Source organism: Gigantopelta aegis, chromosome 6 (genome assembly GCF_016097555.1).
Source record: "Gigantopelta aegis isolate Gae_Host chromosome 6, Gae_host_genome, whole genome shotgun sequence".
NCBI classification, from domain to species: Eukaryota; Metazoa; Mollusca; class Gastropoda; order Neomphalida; family Peltospiridae; genus Gigantopelta; species Gigantopelta aegis.
This window is the reverse complement of record NC_054704.1, coordinates 16,297,771-16,321,555: the sequence shown is the minus strand read 5'-3', so window position 1 is coordinate 16,321,555 and position 23,785 is coordinate 16,297,771. Positions and strand designations below refer to the sequence as shown.

The 23,785-nt window shown below is 37.9% G+C and overlaps 1 protein-coding gene across 1 annotated transcript; it reads right to left on the bottom strand.

Moving 5' to 3' along the window:
• Nucleotides 1-448: 448 nt before the first annotated feature.
• On the bottom strand, nt 449-15,780 carry LOC121376031. Its single transcript, XM_041503795.1, has 7 exons — nt 15,002-15,780; nt 9,517-9,690; nt 7,975-8,053; nt 5,401-5,600; nt 3,901-4,025; nt 3,170-3,235; nt 449-2,318 (listed from the first exon to the last, which is right to left on the bottom strand). Exons 1-7 carry the CDS (start codon nt 15,335-15,337, stop codon nt 1,187-1,189), a joined length of 2,112 nt encoding a protein of 703 aa, XP_041359729.1. The 5' UTR covers nt 15,338-15,780; the 3' UTR covers nt 449-1,186.
• Between the last annotated feature and the right edge of the window lie 8,005 nt (nt 15,781-23,785).

Here is a 23,785-nt window from a genome sequence, read left to right as displayed (position 1 = left end):
CCACCTCGGTGAATCCATTCAAGTGATTGGGGTTTTTCTCGTTCCATCTAGTTCACCAACTGTCTGTAGGAAAGTGCATGTAAAAGATCCTTGCTGCTAATGGAAAAATGTAGGGGATTTTCTCTGATTACGAGTCAAAATTACCAAATGTTTGACATCCAATGATTAATTAATCAATGAGCTCTAGTGGTGTTGTTAAACAAAACAAACTTTAACAAGTTCCCTCAGAAGGGTACATCAAAGTCTATAGTATGTTCTATACGTAACAACCTGATATTCTGTATTTCTAACGACCACTCGTGTAATATTCTCGTTATGAGATCCCTTGCTGATAAAGAATAGGGATAGCCTATATGGCGGCGGAGGGTGCCATATACCATAGTCAATTAGAACCCACCAGTTAAAATATGCTTGGGTGAATAATTCCATAAAACAAACAACTAATCTATAACGAGGTAATTTGTAGTTTATTGCGCATCATAGAACACAATTTTAAAAATATGCCAGTAAAACAGCCTATACTGTGATGGGCACGTTGCTCATTATAGTACACTATGTACACGTATGAACACATTCATAGACAACGAAACCGAAACGGTGAACCTTGTATTGTTGGTTTTTGTGTATTATTGTACATATATAGTAGTTGTATATTATAAACTTGTATGTGTTTTTGTATATTAGTCCAGGTAGTTTTTTTTAAGGTTACATTCTTTTCTTTTTGCTCAAGTTAATAACGTTTTGGTCATATGTTCCCATGACCTACCTGAACCAGAAATCCATGGGTAGCATTTGTTCTGACCACCATCATGTCAGCCATCTTGAAATTCAAAATATCTGCTATTTTCATATATTTATATTTTTATATATCTCCACTCCCATATAACATAAAAAAAACATATATGTATATTGACAGTGTATATACATATTGCAGTGCGTAAATGTGTGTTTGTATATATGTTTCTTACTGCGTAAATACATATACTATTTTGTGTCGCAACTGATATTTTATTCAATTTACTAGGTTAGCGAAAATTCCAGAAATGTGTAAACAGTACTGGAAATCAGAAACGACATTTTATCAAGTCGATAAGACAACGAGTTCGACATCATTCCTCCCGGATATGCTATAAAATCGGTTACTTCAGACTTGCACGCAATTTATATCGATCACAGTTTTGAAAAGTTAAGCCATCGAAACCGGTCTCCTCAAGTCTGTATGGCCACGCCTCCCAGGAGTTCCATGTAGACCATACAGCGACTTCGTGGCTCTTTGAACAGACGTGCATCTCAACAGCTGGATCTGAGAGGCACGTGTTGTATCCTTGCCATTTGATGTACGGTTCAGTACAGCCCTAATTATATTAGTTTTTTCCTGTAATCCTGAGGACCTTTCCTTCTTCGTGATTTCGTTATCTTTACTTGTTACAACAGTCCTGCCTGCAGCATTTTCATTATTTACATGTTTGTTGGTCATATTCTGGGGCATATAGGCTTGTGACTGGCTACCTTTTTTTCCACTGCCCGCGTCATTCGCAAAGACGCATGATGGGCGCGACGTTTGAGTTTCATCCATATTGCCCTGGCCTATTACTTTGTCTGTATTCCGGCTATCCTTTTCCCTTTCACTCGTTGTGGCAGCGTAATCTAGATGTTTACTCGAAGGCTCTGTAAACTTTCTTGTGTCCGTATTCTCGGAATTTCCCCTCACCTTAGGTTTATTATAGATAATCGGGAACGAACATCGAGTATTCGGGTGTGGGGTGTTCTTGCAAGCGGACACTAGCGTTACGTCAGACCTGGTGCTATCCAGATTCGCCGCTTTTCCTGAGTCTGATACACTCCTGTTGGTCACTTGGACTTTCCTCGTCTGTACGGTCTGCGTAGTGTCTCGCACTGCGTCTTTAGTTCTTAGCATCCCGTTTCCAGAATTAGGCTTTGCGCCAGTTGCGTCAACAGTATTACGCTTGGCGTCACCAGTCTCGAACCTTGCATTTCCATTATCACGCTTTACGACTGCCGCATCACCAGTATGACGTAATGGGACTCCAATATCACGCGTTTTATCACCTGTATGATGTAACGGGACGCCAATATTACGCGTTTTGTATCTATTATCACGCATCACGACTTCCGTGTCACGCATTGAGCTCTGACTACCACGCACGACGTTTCCGCTGTTGGGCAGTGGATTATTAATGGCGGTGTGTCTTGGCGCGATGTGGTCGCCGCCGTCGTAGTTGTTTTCCCACAGGTTTAGTCTGGCAGCTATGGAATATATGGCCTGCATCATCAAAAACTGCTGCCAGTTGATCTGACTGCAAAATGAGACAAAATAAAGAATAATTATTTTTAACACAATAACGTATGATTATAAGTTGTTAATGAGTTATTCTCTGTCTATTGATGGATTTTTTTTTTTTTCAATCACAGATATACAGAATATGAGCTACAGGGGCGTAGGCTAGGGGGCTTCGGGGGGTTCGGACGACCCCCCGCTGAAGCAAATGGTCCGCTTTCAGAACTAAAACATACAGGTTTATACATATGGAGTTTCTGGTGGTGCAAAAACAAAATAGAAAAAGGTCCACTTGGTTCATATTCGACCCCCCCCCCCCCCCACACACACACACACACACCAGGTCCAGATCACGCTACACCCCTGAGCTAACAAAATGTTTCAACGAGGTACAACAAGGTACAACAAGGTACAACGAGGTACAACAAGGTACAAAACTGAACGCAGATGACGTTATCAATGGCCTATAATGGTCCTAAGGAGCATACGACTCCTATTTCCGTGGTATTAACAATGCATATAGAATATGTAGCCATATATGTGTACATGTGTTTTAATATTATACTAATTCAATGTGAGAAGTTACTAAAAGACGCACTGTATGCGAAATACCGTGGTATTAACAATGCATATAGAATATGTAGCCATATATGTGTACATGTGTTTTAATATTATACTAATTCAATGTGAGAAGTTACTAAAAGACGCACTGTATGCGAAATACCGTGGTATTAACAATGCATATAGAATATGTAGCCATATATGTGTACATGTGTTTTAATATTATACTAATTCAATGTGAGAAGTTACTAAAAGACGCACTGTATGCGAAATACCGTGGTATTACCCAATTATAATAAAAATCCATACCTGTTTGAACCAAGAGTACATAACGTTGGGCCACTACCACATTCTTGTATGCAATAAAATGCTTCACTGAAATAAAAAGCGAAACATACATTAAAATGTTGCCAATTAAAAAAAAAATATATTAATAAAAATCGCACACTTTGTCTTATTGGAGCATTTAATTAATGATGAATGTATTTGGACATGTTCCGATATCACAAGTAAAACTAAACACGCTAACGTTACCAAACCCCCTACTCTGATTAGATCCCAAGACGGGCCTAAGTTACAACGCACCTGATAACTTTTATAAGCTAATGTTAAGACTAAAATTCACATTATTACCCACTGGATTATTTCTCATTCCAGCCAGTTCACGTCGACTTGTATATCAAATACCGTGGTATGTGCTATCCTGGTTGTGAGGTAGTGTATATAAAGATTCACTGCTACTAATGAAAAAATGTAGTGGGTTTACCAAATGTTTGACATCTAATGATTAACAAATCAATGTGCTCTTGTGGTTTCGTTGAACAAAACAAACGTTTAACTTTCATTTCCCACATTTTAGGTTCATATTAAGTACAGGAATATATAATTACAACATATAAGTTTTCAGGGCCATACACAGAGAGGGGATTTAAGACGCATTTCTGTCTAGATAGAAAAGATCGTATATTGCCGTGTCCTGGTCCTTTTTACTGCCCCCATGATATTTAATCTAGGTACGGCCCTGGTTTTAAAAACACTACCTTGCACTGAGAAGAGCTAATGCGTTGTCTTTCATTATATAGCCCTGTTTGTTGTAATCGAACAGTTTAAACTTGTTGCGGATTTCCCTGATTTCTGACTCCTTTAACAATCGCAGCAGGGAGTTCTGAAAACAAAGGAGAACAATAAAATATATTAAAGGGGCAATCTCAAAGTTGCATGATATCAATAAACACAAATATTTATTTATTTTTGTATTAAAATGTAAAAATTATACGTTAAATTATAGGTCCATGAAAAAAAAAATGCATACAAATAATTAATTTCCTATTATTTTATATTATAGCAAAATCTAATAAAGTGGCCGACAGGCTAACGCTTGACCTGACAATTTGAATTTGAAATGTATCTCTATTGTGCTCTACTTTAATGGATACTCATTGAATATTTTTATATGTACTTATATCTTTTCGTCAAGATTTCACTGTCTTAAGTCATTTAAAAATATATTAATTTTTATTTATTTATTACAGATGCATGTGAAAATAGAAACATATGACACTTAAAACTTTTACAATGCCATTAACATTTTTTAAAATGGTATCTCTGCAATAAAGTCGGAAGGAGGCTCGGACAGAATTGTGACTATTTCCATTAATTAAATTAATGTGTTTCATTTATATATTCAGAACACTTCCCAAAGCAAAAGAAAAATACATTTCCAACAGATTGGGAGGTTAGGATGCCATGAAAATGGGTACCTTAAGTTCAAAACCTGCAATTTACATATTGCTCTAACCGAATGTGTTTCACAAATGCTTTGATGGTGATGATCTCTCTGGAGGGGACGGGGTGTAACTCAATGACGGAGCATTCGCATGAACCCAGGTTGATTATAAGATCGACAGACCAGTTTTACTCGGAATGAAGGTATAAATGTTTTACTTAATAATATCTCAACAACTTTGTATTTATTTAAACGGCGTCTGTCATGGCTGAAGACCACACAAATAATCAGAAAGAATGAATGTATGAATGTTTAACGACATCCCAGCACAAAAAATACAATCCGAAAGAAAACCCTCTGCTGTCACTCCATGGGTTGCTCTTTTCGATTAATTAGCAACAAGGCATCTGCTATAATAATATGCACTATCCCACAGACAGAATAGTGTATAGCACAGCCATTGTTACACCAGCGGTGGTGCACTAGGTTGAACAAGAAATAGTCCAATGGATAGACCTTAGATCAGGAGAGCGCTTTAACACATTTCATTTCAACTTATTTTCATGCTTATATGCAATTAAGGTTCAAGCACGCTGTCCTGGGCACACACCTCAGCCATCTGTGCTGGCTGTCCAGGGCAGTGGGTTAGTTGTTAATTGTTAGTGGTTTGTGAGAGAGAAGAGGGTGTAGTGGCCTAGAGTCGTTAAAACTCGTTCTGGGTGGGAGCCGGTACCGGGCTGTGAACCCTGTACCTACCAGCCTTATATCCGATGGCTTTACCACTGCGCCACAGGCGAACAGACGACAGACTTACTTTGTTTCTTTTGTTGAGTATTTTCAGCGCCTCGTGATCCAGAAAGTTCTTCCACGCCACCAGTCCTCTGTGGTCGGCATCCATCTTACAGATGACGTCCACCAGGCGGCGCTCTGTGTCCAGGTCCATCCCAGACGCCACTTTGTCCAGAAACTGCTGCTTCCAGAAAGAGAGGATCTCCTCGTGCAGCAGATTTCTCCCTGCAGCAGGAGATACGTGTAAACACAGGGAAACAAACAGAACGCATGTACATGTGTACAGAAAGAAAGAAATGTTTTTTATTTAACGACGCACTCAACACATTTTATTTACGGTTATATGGCGTCAGACATATGGTTAAGGACCACACAGATATTGAGAGAGAAAACCCGCTGTCGCCACTTCATGGGCTACTCTTCGATTAGCAGCATGGGATCTTTTATATGCACCATCCCACAGACAGGATAGTACATATCACGGCCTTTGTTACACCAGTTGTGGAGCACTGGCTGGAACAAGAAATAGCTCAATGGGTCCACCAACGGGGATCGATCCTAGACCGACCGCGCATCGAGTGAACGCTTTACCACTGGGCTATGTCCCACCCCCAGTACATGTTTATAGAGACGTATGTACGTATTTAGCGTCCCTAGGCCACTAATATCTCCACCACCACCACCACCACCCAGTAGTGGAAAATGGAATTATTATTATTATTTTATTTTTATTTTATTTACTTTTGGGGTAGGTAGGTGGGTGGAGTCTAGATATCTTACTCAGATTACTTTTAATATATATATATGTCAAACAAAACTTTGTTCTTGTTTGTGTTGTTTATGTCATATTTGAAGTAGATAAACTAAGGATATACATTAAATTGATTAAGTACTAAGTTAAATATGAAATAAGTGTGTTAACGTTTAACAATCAGTGTACCGGTATCGACATTTATTTTTCAGTTACGTGTGTGCTAATATATATACTACTCAAAAGAATTTAAGGGTCAGACGATATTTTCGACATTATTTTCTGAATGTCAATTATATTAGCTAGACCATAATGTCACGCATGGTATTGTTCCATTTTGACGAAAGTGGGTCTAAGCAACCCACAAATGAATTAAAATCCACTGTCATTGACACTGTCGACTAGTTCTAATGGCGAAAACATGCTTACATTTGCACGTAAATTAGGGCGAAAGCGAAAGGTCTGCTAAGTGCCCATAACTTGCTTTTTCACAAAGCGCTTCATTTGCACGCTTTGCACGTGTATTCCATGTTCCCAATGCTGAATTTCCGTATAATTGGAGCTTGCGTTAGTGTACGGTGCACACTCCAAATTCAACAATGGTACGACTTCAACTGACTATCGAAGATCGAGGAAGGGCTATTGCTTGGCTTCAGGACGGCAATACGCAAAGAAATGTTGCTCTGAGACTTGGTGTCAGTCAGAGTGTCGTTGGCCGACTGTGGCAACGGTACCAAGCAACGAATTCTGTTCGAAATCATCCACGTTCGGGAAGACCCCGAAGCACTACAAATAGAGAGGACCGCTACATCACCAATATGGCTCTACGTCAACGCACAACCACTGCACGCCGATTACGTGACAATCTGCGGACTGCGACTGGAACTCGAATGTCTGATCAAACCATACGCAATCGTCTGAGAGCCAATAATCTACGCTGCCGTCGCCAGGCTGTTCGACCACCACTCCTACCACGTCACAGAACGGCCAGACATCACTGGTGCACGCTTCATCTGCGGTAGCAACGTGTTCAGTGGGGTCGAGTGATGTTCACTGATGAGTCCAGGTTTAGTCTCCAGTTCAACGACGGTCGGGTTCGTGTCTACAGACGTCCTGGGGAGCGCTTCGCTGACGTTAACGTTAGACAACGTCACCGGTTCGGTGGTGGCAGCGTCATGGTGTGGGGCGGCATCTCTATCCACCACAGGACCCCCATCTATGTGGTGGATGGCAATTTGAATGGAATCCGCTATCTGAATGAGATTATCCGGCCGTTGGTTCTCCCAGGCCTTCAGCAGATTGGCGGTGGGGCAGTTCTGCAGGATGACAATGCCAGACCCCACCGCGCCAGGGAGGTAACAGACTTTCTCAGACAACGAGGTAACGCCAGGATGGATTGGCCAGCATATTCGCCTGACTTGGCCCCAATAGAGCACGCCTGGGACGAATTAGGCAGGAGAGTTCGGGATAACCATGCCCCTCCGGCCAACCTTCATGATCTGGGTCAACTTCTTATGGCAGAGTGGCAGGCCATTCCCCAAGAGTTCTTCAGACGTCTGATCAACAGCATGAGGCAACGATGTGTCGAGTGTATTCGCGCCAGGGGTGGATTCACACACTATTAAACGAATGTTCTAATGTGTAAAATCCATGTTTGACAACCTTCAACTTTGACAGCATGTCATGTGACTTTCTTGTATACAGTGACGTTTATTTGTGTTTTTTTGTAAATATGGAACAATAAAAAAAAAAATTGGTGTAGTTTACATCATCAATCTAATACACTCTGAAACTTATTTGGTTATAAATTTTTGACCCTTAAATTCTTTTGTATATTATCTTGCTTACCTTTGATGATGTTATATTTTTCAAATGTTTGACACAAGCGTTCCATTTCTTCTTCTGTTAGAAGACCACTAACATCATCCTGAAAATAAACATGTTATTTTTCCATAAGGATTAGGAAAAATGTAACGGGTTTCCTCTCATGATCACGAATCAGAATTAGCAAATGTTTGACATCCAGTAGCCGATTATTAATTAATCATTGTGCTCTAGTGGTGTCTTCAAACAAAACAATGATGAATCCTTCTTTCCATAATATATTTGGCTAATATAAATATGTTATTATCAGTAACAACGCTGAGAATATTACACATAACGAAACATATTTTAAATAATAATATAACTAAAATAAAAAAACTTCTCCAAGACCAAGTAGCGCGAAGCTGTTTTAGCGCACGCCTGTCATGAGCACAGGTGCTGGCCTCGGCCAGTTCCTCCACCCAGGACAGGGAAGGGTTGGGAGAAGGGACCGCCTGCATTGCCAGGTGTAAGAGAGGACCAGTAGCCCGACCGGGGTCGGTAACAGGCGGGGTGGACTTGTAAAGATGACAATACACTTTTATAGTTACAATTTCGCCACGCCATATTGTAAAAAGCATTTACCAATGCAAAATACAAACACACATACACTTTTAACAAGCGACAGTTATTGTCAACCGTCTTCATGCAACTTAAAGAAAAGAAAGAAAGAAATGTTTTATTTAACGACGCACTCAACACATTTTTATTTACGGTTATATGGCGTCAGACATATGGTTAAGGACCACACAGATTTTGAGAGGAAACCCGCTGTCGCCACTACTCTTTCCGATTAGCAGCAAGGGATCTTTTATTTGCGGTTCCCACAGGCAGGATAGCACAAACCATGGTCTTTGTTGAACCAGTTATGGATCACTGGTCGGTGCAAGTGGTTTACACCTACTCATTGAGCCTTGCGGAGCACTCACTCAGGGTTTGGAGTCGGTATCTGGATTAAAAATCCCATGCCTCGACTGGGATCCGAACCCAGTACCTACCAGCCTGTAGACCGATGGCCTAACCACGACGCCACCGTGTTTCCAACACATTACATAAAGCCACGCTTATGAGTATTAAAGAGCAGGTTTAGCTCAGTTGGTAGGGCGCTGACTTAAGAATCCTGGGTCGTAGGATCGATTCTCCTTGGCCGAACCAGTGGATTTTACCCCTCCCCAACCAGTGTCCCACGACTGGTATATCAAAGGCCGTATCATGTGCTGTTTTGTCTGTGAGAAAGTGTATATAAAATACAAACTGATGCTAATGAAAACATGTAGCGAGCTTCCTTTGAAGACCAAATATTAGAGTTACCAAATGTTTGACACCCAATAGCCGATGATTAAATAATCACTGAACTCTAATGGTATCGTTAAGCAAAATAAACTCTATCTTTGAATATTAAATTGGAAAATAATATTTTTATATGACGTAGATTGATGATCTGTTCTAAAAGATTAAATAAACAAAATCTTCTAGATATGATGTCATGTCAACACTATCTTTCTGCACAAAGGAAACTCTTCTTACACAGATGTGGCAACTCCAGTGACCTTTTGATCTGAACTGTGCTGAGTTGCCATCTTGACCGATTTTCCTCAAACAGCTCTCGTGGTACACATGTAGACACACTCTGCATGTGAAAAGAGTGCCGCCTGTATACACACTGCAAATATGACAGAGGTCATCCGGGTCGTCCTGAAACTAGAAAGATTATAAATAACAATTATCAAGGAATCTAGGATTTAGCTTAATGGTAGCGCAATTGCCTGAAGTAAAATAAATCTTAAAATCGAACCTCCCAAGTAGGACGAGTGTCTAGACATTGTCCTATCCAGTCAATTATCCACGATTTGAAATGTTTTATTTAACGACGCACTCAAGACATTTTATTGACGGTTATATGGCGTCAGACATATGGTTAAGGACCACACAGATATTGAGAGAGGAAACCCGCTGTCGCCACTTCAATTTTCGATTAATAGCAAGGGCTCTTTTATATTCACCATCCGACAGACAGGGTAGTACATACCACGGTCTTTGATATACCAGTCGTGGTGCACTGGCTGGAACGAGAAATAACCCAATGTGCCCACCGACGGGTAATCAATCCCAGACCGACAGCACATCGCGCGAGCGCTGTACCACTGGGCTACGTCCCGCCTCCGATTTGGAGAACTACAGTGGTGTGTGCCATCATGTCTGGGAGAAACTGCCTGCTTGTGATTTGGAGAACTACAGTGGTGTGTGCCATCATGTCTGGGAGAAACTGCCTGCTTATGATTTTTTGTTTTGTTGTAGTTTTGAAATAAAGGAACGTTATTTAATTCCATGTGTGAGTAGCCTTATCTACTTTATGTATCTGACACAATTTCTCGAAGTTCTGATAGATTTGGCCTACTATCGTTCGCTCATTTTAAAAATGTATAATTTTCATTACTGCTGTTCGGTAGGAATACCCCGAGAAGCAACAGCGGGTTTCTTTTCTCACACCTCAAACGAAGTGTCGCAATAACCGTATTTTAAATACCAACAAACTATAATTTAAAATATGCTCAGCTGTGATAAACAAACAAACACTCCTTTACATTTCCTTTCCAAATATTTATTTCCTTTGTTTATCGCGTCAACATATAAATTACAGTCGCCATTCGCTCATTAGCTTCACTCGTATCCATGTTTCCTACATGCACTCGACTTGTGAAAACTAGCATCTGTACTGCGTGCACATTGACATAAATGTGGACTATCTTGGATTGCCAGAGCTAACATTTAACCTCCAACCAGTTCGTGTGATAATGTTCGGGTTCCGGTGCAGCCACTTAGCTTGGAGTTTTCACTGTTAACTAACAATACACGCGTCTGTCATTCTTCCTTCCATTAGCGGCGTGGAAGTCCAAGTACTTTCACTACAAGAAATATGATTTGGTCTGTACACACACACACACACACACACACACACACACACACATACACTCACACACACATATACACATACACACACACACACACACACACACACACACAGAGAGCGGCGTGGAAGTCCAAATACTTTCACTACAAGAAATACGATTTGGTCTGTACACACACACACACACACAGAGAGAGAGAGAGAGAGAGAGAGAGAGAGAGAGAGAGAGAGAGAGAGAGAGAGAGAGAGAGAGAGAGAGAGACACAGACACAGACACACATACACACACATTGACACATACAGTAATACACACACACACACACACACACACACACACAGTGACATGCACACACACAGTTACACAGACACATAGTGACAGACACACACAGTGAGACAAACAACGTGACACAGACACACACAGTGACACACACACACACAGTGACACGCACACATGCAGAGTGACACACACACACAATGACACACACACAACCCCTGCGTGTGTTGATGCTCACCGAGGTAGCAACGTTCGTTTTTCAATTAGAATGACGAACACCATTATTGTCCGGTATCTCTTAATTTTGAAATTATATACTAATGGAAATAAATAAGGGACCTCGTGGTATTTAAAATGAGCTTTAATTCACTATTATGTGTAAATAAAATACAAACATGTAATGTGGGACTACATGTTAGTACATGTATTGTGAGACTGGTTTCCAGTCATACTGTTAACTTCCTGATGGATCAGGGTTTTGGTTGCAGTCATTGTTTGCTGTTATTATTTATGCGTTCCTTGTTCCCACCTATCAATATATTTCTACAAATATTACGTCATAATGTTTTCAAGTCCATATATATTTTTCATTTAAAAAAAAATATTTCGCTTGTGATAAATTGTGTTAACAGTTAGGTGTGTTTTTTGTTGTTGTTGTTGTTGTTGTTGTTGTTTTTAAGTACTCGATCCTGGAACAACAATGTATGCCATTACGCTGTAAGTTTTCATGAAATAGTAATTATTTCACATCACGTGGACTGGTACGTTTTATTTTTGAGTGCATACACACCTTCAAATTCGTCCACTTCATAGCTTGAAGAAATTTCAAGTTTATTTATTGCATTAAGTTATGCAAGTCTTCTACATAACAAGTACATGTCTGTATACAGTGAGTATAGTATAAAGGTAGAGAGTGATTTACGATTATGTCTGTGACCAACTGAAGTATTCTGAATTTGTTACACATCAGGCGGAACGTAGCTCAGTGGTAAAGCGCTCGCTTGATGCGCGGTCGGTTTGGGATTGATCCCAGTCGGTGGGCCCATTAGGCTATTTCTCGTTCCAGTCAGTGCACCACGACTGGTATATCATAGACCGTGGTATGTGCTATCCTGTCTGTGGGATGGTGCATATATAAGAGCCCGTTACTAATTGAAAAATGTAGCGGGTTTCCTCTCTAAGACTATATGTAGAAATTACCAAATGTTTAACATTCAGTAGCCAATGATTAATAAATCAATGTGCTCTAGTGGTGTCGTTAAGCAAAACAAACTTTGTTATACATCATGGCGGTTAAATGGGGTGTGTTTCTCCGGTGCTTTAAAACAGCCAGTATCACCATCACTCTGGCTCAAGCTCTATGTAGGTCTCTACGTCAAATTAATGACCAAGCATGTCCGTCCGAACGGACGTAACTTGTAACATAGCCAGTGACTGGGTCCGGGACTGCACATCACGCCACTCTCTTGAGCTTGTGTAGATACTAGGACAGCTATAGTGACAATCTTTACAATGCGTGTGATGATGAAATCGCAACTGACAGGGGGGGGGGGGGGGGGGGGGGGGGAGCCCAGAAAGAAAATGTGTTAGGTTTAGGGTTAGCGTTAAGAAAATCATACAGTAATGATAAGATTCATTAATTTTGTCAAAAGGTAACTTAAAAAAAGAGAAAATCTGCCCAAAATGTGGGTATGGCACTATACCCGTTTTACCCTCTTGCAAAAACCCTGACAATGGGTGTATAAAGATGATTGTTATAAGCAGGAAACTACATTTCTTAACCAGAAACAAAGTAGACGTGTTTAGAGGGTTGTGTGCCTTTAAGTTTAGTTTGGGCGAGATCAAGCTCAGTCGGTAGAGCGCTCACCTGAGGTGCTTTGGTTGAGGGATCGAATCCCTTCGGTAGACCAATTCTCGTTGTTGTTGTTGTTTTTCCTGTTCGAACCTGTGTTCGACAAAAGTTAAGGTATATGTTGTCCTGTCTGCAGGAAAATAGATATAAACGGTTCCTTGCTGTTAATAGAACAATTTAGCGGGTTTCCACTCAAGTCTACATGCCAAATGTTTGACATCCAACAGCCGAAGATTAATGTGCTCTTGTACTGTGGTGTTGTTAAAATGAACCTTTAAGTTATTGTTTGATCACATCTCAATGTCTAAGCTCGATGCATTGACCATTAGTTTCGTGTCGAGTTGGTATACTCTTTCATGCACGTGACTCTTTCATGCACGTGACTCTTCACAACTGTTTACTCCGTGTTTTATTAAGGAGACTGTCCTGAGTTTGCAGTCATTGTAACATATTTCCGACTAACAGTATTTTTAGCGACTAAAATTGCATGTTTTCGTCTTTAGAGTACCATTTAATTGTCTGTATATCATATGTGTTTGAAAAAGGCCTCCTGTGTCGTAAATATGTTATAATGGCAGCAAACTCTGGATAGACCCTTTAATATATACTAATATATGTGTGTGTATGTATGTATGTATGTATATATATGTATATATGTATGTATGTATGTATGTATATATATGTATATGTATGTATGTATGTATGTATATATATATGTATATATGTATGTATATATATGTATATATGTATGTATTGTTGTATGTGTATATATGTATGTACGTATGTATGTATGTATGTATGTATGTATATATATATATATATATATATATATATATGTGTGTGTGTGTGTGTGTGTGTGTATATATGTATATATGTATGTATGTATGTATATATATATATGTATGTATGTATGTATGTATGTATCTATATATACATACATACATACACATACATACATACATACATATATATACATACATAAAATAAATATTATATATAAATAAAAAATTATTTTAATTGTGTAATACTGACTAATAGTAATCGAGAGATATATTTATTTATTAATATGTTTTTTGTGTTTCCTGTTGGTAGGGTAGAATTACAGAGCAAGTTGTTATGCAACACGCCCGACGTGAACACACATTAATGACCTTCATTAGCTCGTGTGCGCAAACCGGAAGTTATTGTTTTTGTGGTTTTCTTTTTTTGTTTGTTTTGTCCGTCTTCTTTGTTTGTTTGTTTGCTTGGTTTATCTTTTTGTGTTTTCTTTTGTTTGGCTGGGGGTATTTGTTGTTTTTAGTTTCGTAAAGAACATCGATCAAATTAAAAATGAGAGGAACTACAACACTTTGTTAAATGTAAAGTTTTACCATTCATTATTCATTAACACGTGATGTGTAATAAGTATGTAAATACATATTACGTTTATTTATAACTGCGACTAACCAGGCATGATGCAAATGAATCACTTGTTTACAGTTTTTTGGTAATGGAACTCATGACACAATGTCCCATGATGTCATTGATGATCAATCCAAAACACGTGCTTCCATGGCTTTAACAAACGAAATTCGTGTGAAGCTGTTAATATTGCTAAATATATGGCTAGTTTTTGTAAGTTTTTTAATTTAAAAAAAAGTAAATGTATATGCAAAACTGTTTGTTATCTATCAATAATTTAATTAAAAAATAATATATAGTTTTATGAAAATTTTAAGTGTTATGCTTTACACGCCCCCCCCCCCCCCCCCGAATCCAATTCATCTTCATACTTCGCCAAAATGCAATAAAAGTTGGGGTTTTCTCCCTCTCTGCCCTGCCCTGCTCTCTCTCTCTCTCTCTCTCTCTCTCTCTCTCTCTCTCTCTCTCTCTCTCTCTCTCTCTCTCTCAGTCTGTCTGTCTTGTGGTTTTCTTGTTATTTTCATTTTGTTTTGTCAATCCTAACAAAACTCTAAATTACTTAAATTGTTCTACTCACCACTTCATCTGTATCATACGGAATGTACATCGGTTTGACGTCATCAATCTCCAGACTGGCCTTCCTGACAATACGGTTGAAGTCGCTGTATCTCAGCGACGTGGACAACGTCGGTGTCAGTGCCTGACTGGTGCTCGCCTTGCCCTTTCGTTCATACACCACCGTCTTCCCCGTGGCCAAGACCGGCCCTGACTTGGTCCACCCGAGAGCTGTTTTCTGACCCAAGGACCGTTTGCGCTCTCTCCTATCCCTCTCAAGGGTTCCGTGTCTTACTCCAGTGAAATGCTCCTTACCACTTCCAGTTTTGCGTTTTTTCTTGGAGGAACTTGTGCCCATTTTTGGGAGTCAGTATACCGTTAGTGAAATAAAATGAAGAGGTGTTTTCTTCTTGTTTTAAAACAAGACCTATCGAAGCCACAGTCTACAGACAAGTAAACAGAAGTCCAATTAAATGGAGATGATTTTTTTTTTTACGATATGTCGAAACCACAGACTGCAGAAAAACTAAACAAAGTTCGATGAAATGGAGATGATTGTTCACGATCTTTTGAAGACACAAACTGCAGAAAGAGTAATCTGGTGTCCAATAAAATCGAAATGATTTTTTATGATTTGTAAAAAAAAACCCACACTGCAGAAAAAGTAATCTTTAGTCCAATAAAATCGAGATGATTTTTCACGATCTTTCGAAGCTGCAGACTGTAGGAAAAGTAAAATAAAATGGAGAAATGATTTCTGAAGACCTCTCTGAAGCCGTAGACTGCACGATCTGTCAAAGCCGCTGACTGCAGAAAAAATGTCTGGAGCGACTGGAAAGCGGAAAAGTATGATCAGGCCACACTGAAAACATCCGTCCTTTTGTCCAAGTGAGCAACCTCTTGGGACAAGGACGCTGAAGCGGAAGAGGGGAATTGATGCAGAGGAAATACTTGAACAGTGATGCGGGCAGTATGGGAACTGTTCGTAAACACTTTCGGAAACATGAATGTACAGAGCTGTTTCAGTTTCATGTCACAGACCATACACAGAATACTAGATATGTAACTGTCATTATGGCCATGGAGGTCAAGTACGGCACTGGGTGTAACAAAAACAAAACAAACAAAAAATAAAAAAGAGATCCCTTCATTCACAAAATCTTTGGTGGATCCAGAGATTTTAGTGGGAAATGCTTTAGTCTAGGATTAAAACTAAGTTATAAAATACTTTATTCTACTGTAGACAACTTGTATTACAGACACCATGCTTAATAATATTTATTTATAAACAGATGTATTTTGTTTAAAAAGCGTTGCAATATTAATTTAGAAAACAATTAGTTCATAATAAATAACTTGTAGTAATTTCCAAGTATGAACAAAGTTGTTCCCTGTGGAAAGCACCAAGTACAAAAATAAGTTGTACTAAACTTGAGATTAGGCTATATGATATAATAGAGGTTATTTCTCTCCTGCGTAGATAACTGGGAATATTAAATTGTAATCTGCCTAGCATAGATACTCATATAGTTTAAAGCTAGTTCTGAGAATGCGGCATGGATTGATAACAGCTCCGCGTAATGAGTTGTACATGTAATACTGCCCTTTCGAATTGAGATGCATCACTGTAGTCGCGGACGGATGGGAATTGGAACTGTTTGTTGTGCTGCCAAAATGTTATGTTTTTGAATTTGTGACTGAGCTCAGCTTGCAAGATGGCGTTGATTTCTTGGCGTACATATTCTTTGTATCTTGCTGAATAGTAAAATTATATAACAGAAGAAAAAAAAAGATTCCCGTTTCAACAAACGTTTTTCCCAAAAATGTTATTGTATCTCTTTTTGGTACCAATGTACAACTCCACCTGCAAGGTAAAATCGTACACAAATTGCCCATAAATTCTTTTACTTGCGTAAAATTACTTTATTTATAATAATATGTATTTTGTTTTAAAAGCGTTGCAGTGTTATTGAAGCTGGTCACTCTATTTCTTTTTAAAGTTTGTTCTGTAATGCAATTCACGTGTTCACAACTTTTAGAAGACCAAAACCACCTGCCCTATGAACCACCGGTTTTAAGCGACCACTTGTTATGCTTCCAAGCGATTTTAAATACTATAATATATGAAATGATTCGCCATGGCAGTGACATCCAAGACATTTCAGGTTGTAGGTTATACCACCAAATCAAATCCCATATAGACAATATTAAGTTTTGTGGTAAAACAGTTTTTACAGTCAACACATATACCATGGATATAAACATTACAAGTTCCCCTTTAACGTTAAGCTGCTAGTTTTAGACATACCGGGAAGCTAGAAGTCTTTCACTTCCCGAAATCCACTCAAAAGTTTTCATGCTATTTTTATTAGGATCTCATACGTTTCAAGTGTAATATTAGTAACTGGTACATCGATACTAGTTCAAATTAACTTACATGAATGTACCTGCCAGATGTCACGTTATGACAAGCCCCTTTTATTGTACACCCCAGTCCTTTATTCCACTATGACAGATATTATAATGATTATTGCGACACATGGTTTAAACAGAGAAGTGCCCATTAGCGAGTAACATTTTAACATGCCACACAGGGTAGCGCATATACCACACACTTTGATATACCATTCGCGAGGCTCCGATTGCAACAGAAACACAACTCAACCACTGGCGTAGGAAGCGTGGGGCAAATGTGCCCCACCCACACGTGTGTGTGTGTGTGTGTGTGTCCCACACTTTTTGGCACCTTCCTACGCCCGTGTCAATATATATATAATAGTAGGGATTGGTATTATAATATATATCGCGATATATTGTGATATAATGGGTTTACTGTATCACGATACGTATCATTATTTTTATAGCATTATCCAGTTTTATAAAAGACGTCTAAGCTAACAAAATAAAATGCATAATACAAGTTGGAGTTTATTATTTAAAACATTAAATATCCGGATCACTTCAGTATACTAAATCGTATCTAATAATGTCGGGGCCTTCCTTTTTTGACATCTGTGAACAATTAAGAAAGAAAAAAGGTCTATCTAAAATATCAGAGTAGTGATAACATGGACTTAAAATACGGAAATTACCGATTGTATCGATACAAGTAGGATGTATCGTAATACATGTTATTGACATTTGAATCTTAATCAAGGGCGGACGCAGGACACATTTTAGGGAGGGGACCAGGGGCAAAAGGGCACATAGACTTAATCATTGAAAGGGCCTCTTCAATGACAATTATAAACAAATTGTTTAAAAACGGGGGCACTTTCATTTGTTTGGGATACAGTCACCCTGGTCCCCTTTCTTTGGATTCGTACCTGATGATATATATCTGTATACCGGTGACATTGCGCATCCCTACTCTAAAGATCCACCGAAGAAGATCGATCCTGTGTCGAATCGTATTTACCGTATCCAGTAAAAGACATCATAATGTGCCGATTCGTTAGTTTACAAGTTTAAATGTCAGCAAGTACACTACAGAATATAGGAAGAGGAAATAACACACAGGCCTTTGAAGTTACAATTGACCAGTACTTGAAAATGACTCCCACACTCTACAGCAATTGGCGAATAGTTTTGAGACGTGGTTATTAAGTGTAACGCCTTCTCATAGGAACTTTCCCATTACCTTTAGTGTTAATTTTGTTTATCAACAAGGTATTAAACCAATTCATTTCTTTTCTTGTTAAGTGGAATTATACTTAAATGTTTTCAAATGCTATTTAAAATTGTATTATATATGTATGTATACGGGCTTCATTTGTTAATGACAGACGACAGTCTCTACAACACAACAAACGTCATATAGCTATGTTTAACAATATCCTTACATATCGAAAACTACGACTATTAGATGCTGATCATAACAATTACAACAGCAATCCCATATCGGGTTTCGGGGATGGGGTGGTTTTGTCCGAACACTCCTGCAAAAGCTGAGGTCCACTTTTTGGTCTTTTATATTAGGGCCCTGCGAATATCAATTTTCCGGTCGAATCGAATATTCGAAAATGTTCGAATCGAATCGAATCGAATTTAGAATCTCGAATACCTTGGAGAATAATCAAGTGTATCAGATGCAGTTCACGGAGGAATATTCAGCTCAGTGAAGGAATTTAGAAAGACAATATAAATATCCACTGCATTGGGCGTACGTACGGTGATTAACATGATTAACATGATTACACAAGGTTGAAGTTTAAATAATAAAGCACCCTAAATAGAAAACCAGTACTAATGTGTACATAGGTTGAACAGTTGAACTAACACGAGATAATATCTTGAAAGTGATCATTTATTGGCTTTTAATTAGATCACAAAATAATTCAAGTAAACATGCGAAAATTAACACTCATCACCAATTTTTATATATAAAAAAAGGTTCATTTAAATAGTCTGTTAATAAAGTAATATTCATCTCGTACTTAATAAAAGAAAGAAAAAAACATCATTCAATTAGCCTTGTAGCAGTGTAGTACTGTAGGCAACGAGTCTACATTTGGGCTAATCAGCAAACTAAAAAATACGTATGATAAAAGTATTATTTGGTTAATAGGTTACTTCTACGAATTTCATTTTAAAATGTGAGTTTTTTTCGTACCTTGTCTTCCACATTATTTTTTTCTCTCTATTAATGTTAACGGTTGGTCATATAGTTTGTCCCTCTTTTTCCAATTGTCCGTACACTACAATATTCGAAATTCCGAATACACAAAAATCGAATCGAATCGAATCGAAGCTTCGCGACGATTTCGAATCGAATCGAATATACGAAGCTTCGCAGGAGCCTATTATATAATATATATATATATATATTGTACAAATACTTGATTGTAACATTTGCAACTCTCCCATAAAACAATATTTGCTTGCGTTCATCACTTAGCACTTCCCTTACCAAAGTTGCAGTGTACATGATTCAGAATTCCTAACTAATCTGGCAAAATCAAAACAAAGGAACCTAAATGTCGCAAAAAAAATTAATTGTACTTTTTGCTATATTGATGACCTTACCTTCCACTGATTTACCACCCAAAGTTGGCAATAAAAGGTTAACAACAGAAAGTAATCCTGTTCATGCCTTGATCTTTATATTGGGATTCAAATCGACACTGGCTTATATATATATATATATATATATATATATATATATATATATATATATATCAAGCAATATTATTGTAATTTTGGCAAAGAAGTTGCTTTATCATGCCGGTTATTTCAAAGTACGACCAACATGTAGATGCCATTTTGATGATACCACGCATCAATAACAAAAATTAAATAGGATGCAGTACCTTATTTAATACCTTTTGCTAAAATCGTTTGAGGACTACACCTGTACAGGAGCTGCATGTGTTGGCGGTGATTCGTGATTACACAATTTTCAAGAAGGTAATGCGTTTCATTTTTCATAAATATGTACATTATTAAAGGAACTGATCATAGTTCTGAGGTACACGTACCTTTTCTGTCACTAAGGTTATAATAAGCAATGGCCGAAAATATTTAACATACATCTCGGGTCAATACCCTAACTTCTGTTGTGTGCTAAAATTTCATTATCTTAATAAATAAATAAATAATAATAATAAAACCCTTAATAACAAAAATACAATCTACAAAATAGTCGAAAATCATTGTTTTAAAATATACATTTTTAAGTTCCAGATGCCTGGAAAACGCGTTTTAGGCTTTCAAATTTTGTGAGAGAGCATGCCCTTGGACCCTCACAAAAAGCTCTGGTGATTGACGCTCTCAGGAAACTTCCTATCCAAAAGGCCCTAGCAAATACCTAGTCGAACACCCTCCACCAACCACTCGAAATACTGGCTACGGGCCTGAACAGATACAGATAATGAGAGGAGAAACCCACTATCACCACGCTACTCTTTTATACCCCCAGATTAAAAAAAAAATTATGTTTAACACGATTTATTTATTAATTGCAATTACAATGAGATAAATGTTCATTCTTGTGCAATTTATGGTATCAACATTTTGGAATGTTTTGGCACATGTATGTGTATACATAAATTATTGATATTCTTAATATTTACACCTCACCTTTCCCCCCAAACAACTTTTATATTTTACTATTGTTTTATAACAACTCACAGACAGTGCCCCCCCCCCCCCCCCCCCCCATAAAATTCGGTCTGTCACTGAAGAACACCAACTTGTCTTTAGTTATACTCAAAAATGACAGATCAATCTCTATCAGGGGGCCCATTGGTCTATTTCGTGTTCCAGCCAGTGCACCACGACTGGTATATCAAAGGCTGTGGTATGTGCTATCCTGTTTGTGGGATGTTCAATATAAAAGATCCCTTGCTACTAATGGAAAAATGTACAGGGTTTTCTCTCTGAGACTATGTCAACATTACGAAATGTTTGACATCCAATAATTAATAAATCAATGTGCTGTAGTGGTGTCATTAAACAAAACAAAGTGACTTTAACTAACATGACAACTGTATCAACCATCAAACTATCTCCGACAGTATTTACTATCTTACCATACCACAGATTCTCAGCAGCTGTACATACAGCCTGATTAAAACACCTGCCCGTAAAATGGTGTTTTTACAGCAAGTTTGATGCAGTCGCTGTGAAATATGCCTAGAATTAGTATTGTTGACGGTTTTGTTGTTGTTCTCTATATGTAAATGGGTGGGACATAGCCCAGTGGTAAATCCATCACTTGATGTGCAGTCAGTCTGGGATCGATCCCCGTCAAGAGAGCTCATTGGGCTATTTCTCACTCAAACCAGTGCACCACGACTGGTATATCAAAGGCCATGGTATGTGCTATCCTGTCTGTGGGATGATGCATATAAAAGATCCCTTGCTACTAATGGAAAAATGTAATGGGTTTTGTTTCTTAAGACTATATGTCAAAATAGCCGCTGATTAATAAATCAGTATGCTCTAGATGTGTTATTAAAGAAACTATATGTAAACAGCTGCAGGTCAAGTAATTGTATTCTAGCAGTCACATTACATCCAGTTATGGCAGACAATTCCTTTTGTAAAGATAGCCATTGCCATAAAGTTTGAATAATCAGGAATTTTTACCAATTCAGGTAATTCTCTTTTTCAATATTTAAATACATATACAATGTATATGGATTGCAATATGAACTTTAAATAGGTATCTTTCCAACAAAGAATAGTTATTTTTTATAATAACACTCCTTTAATTAACAAAACTAAAAACAAATTCCCTATTTTGTGAAAACTTTACACAGCTTCTGTTCATCTACTTCAGTTTAGAAAACTTATACTAAATTTTAAAATTATTTTTAAGGAGTGGGGTGGCTTCAATTTATGAAAATTCAAGACTTTATTTAGCAAAAGTTATGTGCAAAGAAACAAGTACAACAATACTGTGAATATATGCTTTGAAGTTTATTAAGGCTGATGAAGATGAAGAATACACATCGGCTCCGTCTTTTGAGTTTATTTCTTTTTCAGCAAGGCATTTATTTTACTTGGATGTTTTACAGACCAATCCTTACACAAACAACTACTGGAATCAGAATAAAGATAACGATAAAATACCATGAAGTCGGAATGTCACATAATATAATTTATTCTCCCTGTGTAATATATATATATATATACAGAACTTCACATACATTGTTTTCGCTTCCTATTTATTGCACTCGTTATTTTGCACAAGAATATATACCACAAGACCGCGTAGTGGTCTTGTGGTTTGTTCTTTTGCAAAATAAACGAGTGCAATAAATAGAAAGTGAAAACAATGTATGTGAAGTTCTGTATTTACTACATATTTTCTTTCATATTTTACAAAAACATTTTTTAAATTAACATAATAACACTTTGTTAAATCAAAACTCCTTTCATGGATTTACTTAACGTTAAGAATCTTACTCTGCGGCAGCCTTGTAATGTTCCAAATATGATGTGACGTAATTTGTAAATCATATATGACGTCAGTAAATAAAAGTTCTGGTCCAGATCGCACATATGTGCGATACAAAATAAATTTATCAAATGGTTTCGAAATATCTTTATCACAATAGTAAGATTGAATAGGTATGTAATAAAACATGTCATTTATTTCACATATACAACACAGCATTCATTTAGTGAAAAAAAAGGAAGGAAGGAAATGTTTTATTTAACAACGCACTTAACACATTTTATTAACAGTTATATGGCGTCGGACATATAGTTAAGGACCACACAGATATTGAAGGAGAAAACCTGCTGTCGCCACTTGATGGGCTACTCTTTTCGATTAGCAGCAAGGGATCTTTTATATACACCATCCCATAGACAGGATAGCACATACCACGGCCTTTGATGTACCAGTCGTGGTGCACTGGCTGGAGTGAAAAACAATCCAAGGGGCCCACCGACGGGTGCCGATCCAAAAATGACCGCACATCAACCGAGCACTTTATCACTGGGCTAAGTCTGGGCCCCTGAAAAACAAACAATGCTAACATGTTAAAATGGGCAGTTGATAAAGTGATGGTATCAGCAGCAATACAAACAGTGCTAACATGTTACAACGGGCAGTTGATAAACTGATGGTATCAGCAGCAATACAAATTGGCACCTTTTTTAAATTAATTTTTTTATTCTAAATGGAAAAAATTCAGGTTGGCAGGTGCGTAAAACATTTAAAAAAATATATCAAGCCTAAAAGTGCTATATCATAGTTACAAATTGCACATTCCACTATTGTTATATTTAATTGTAATAAACCTACAAATTAATCAATCCCATTCATGTTCTTTGCATAAATAAACTAGGAATA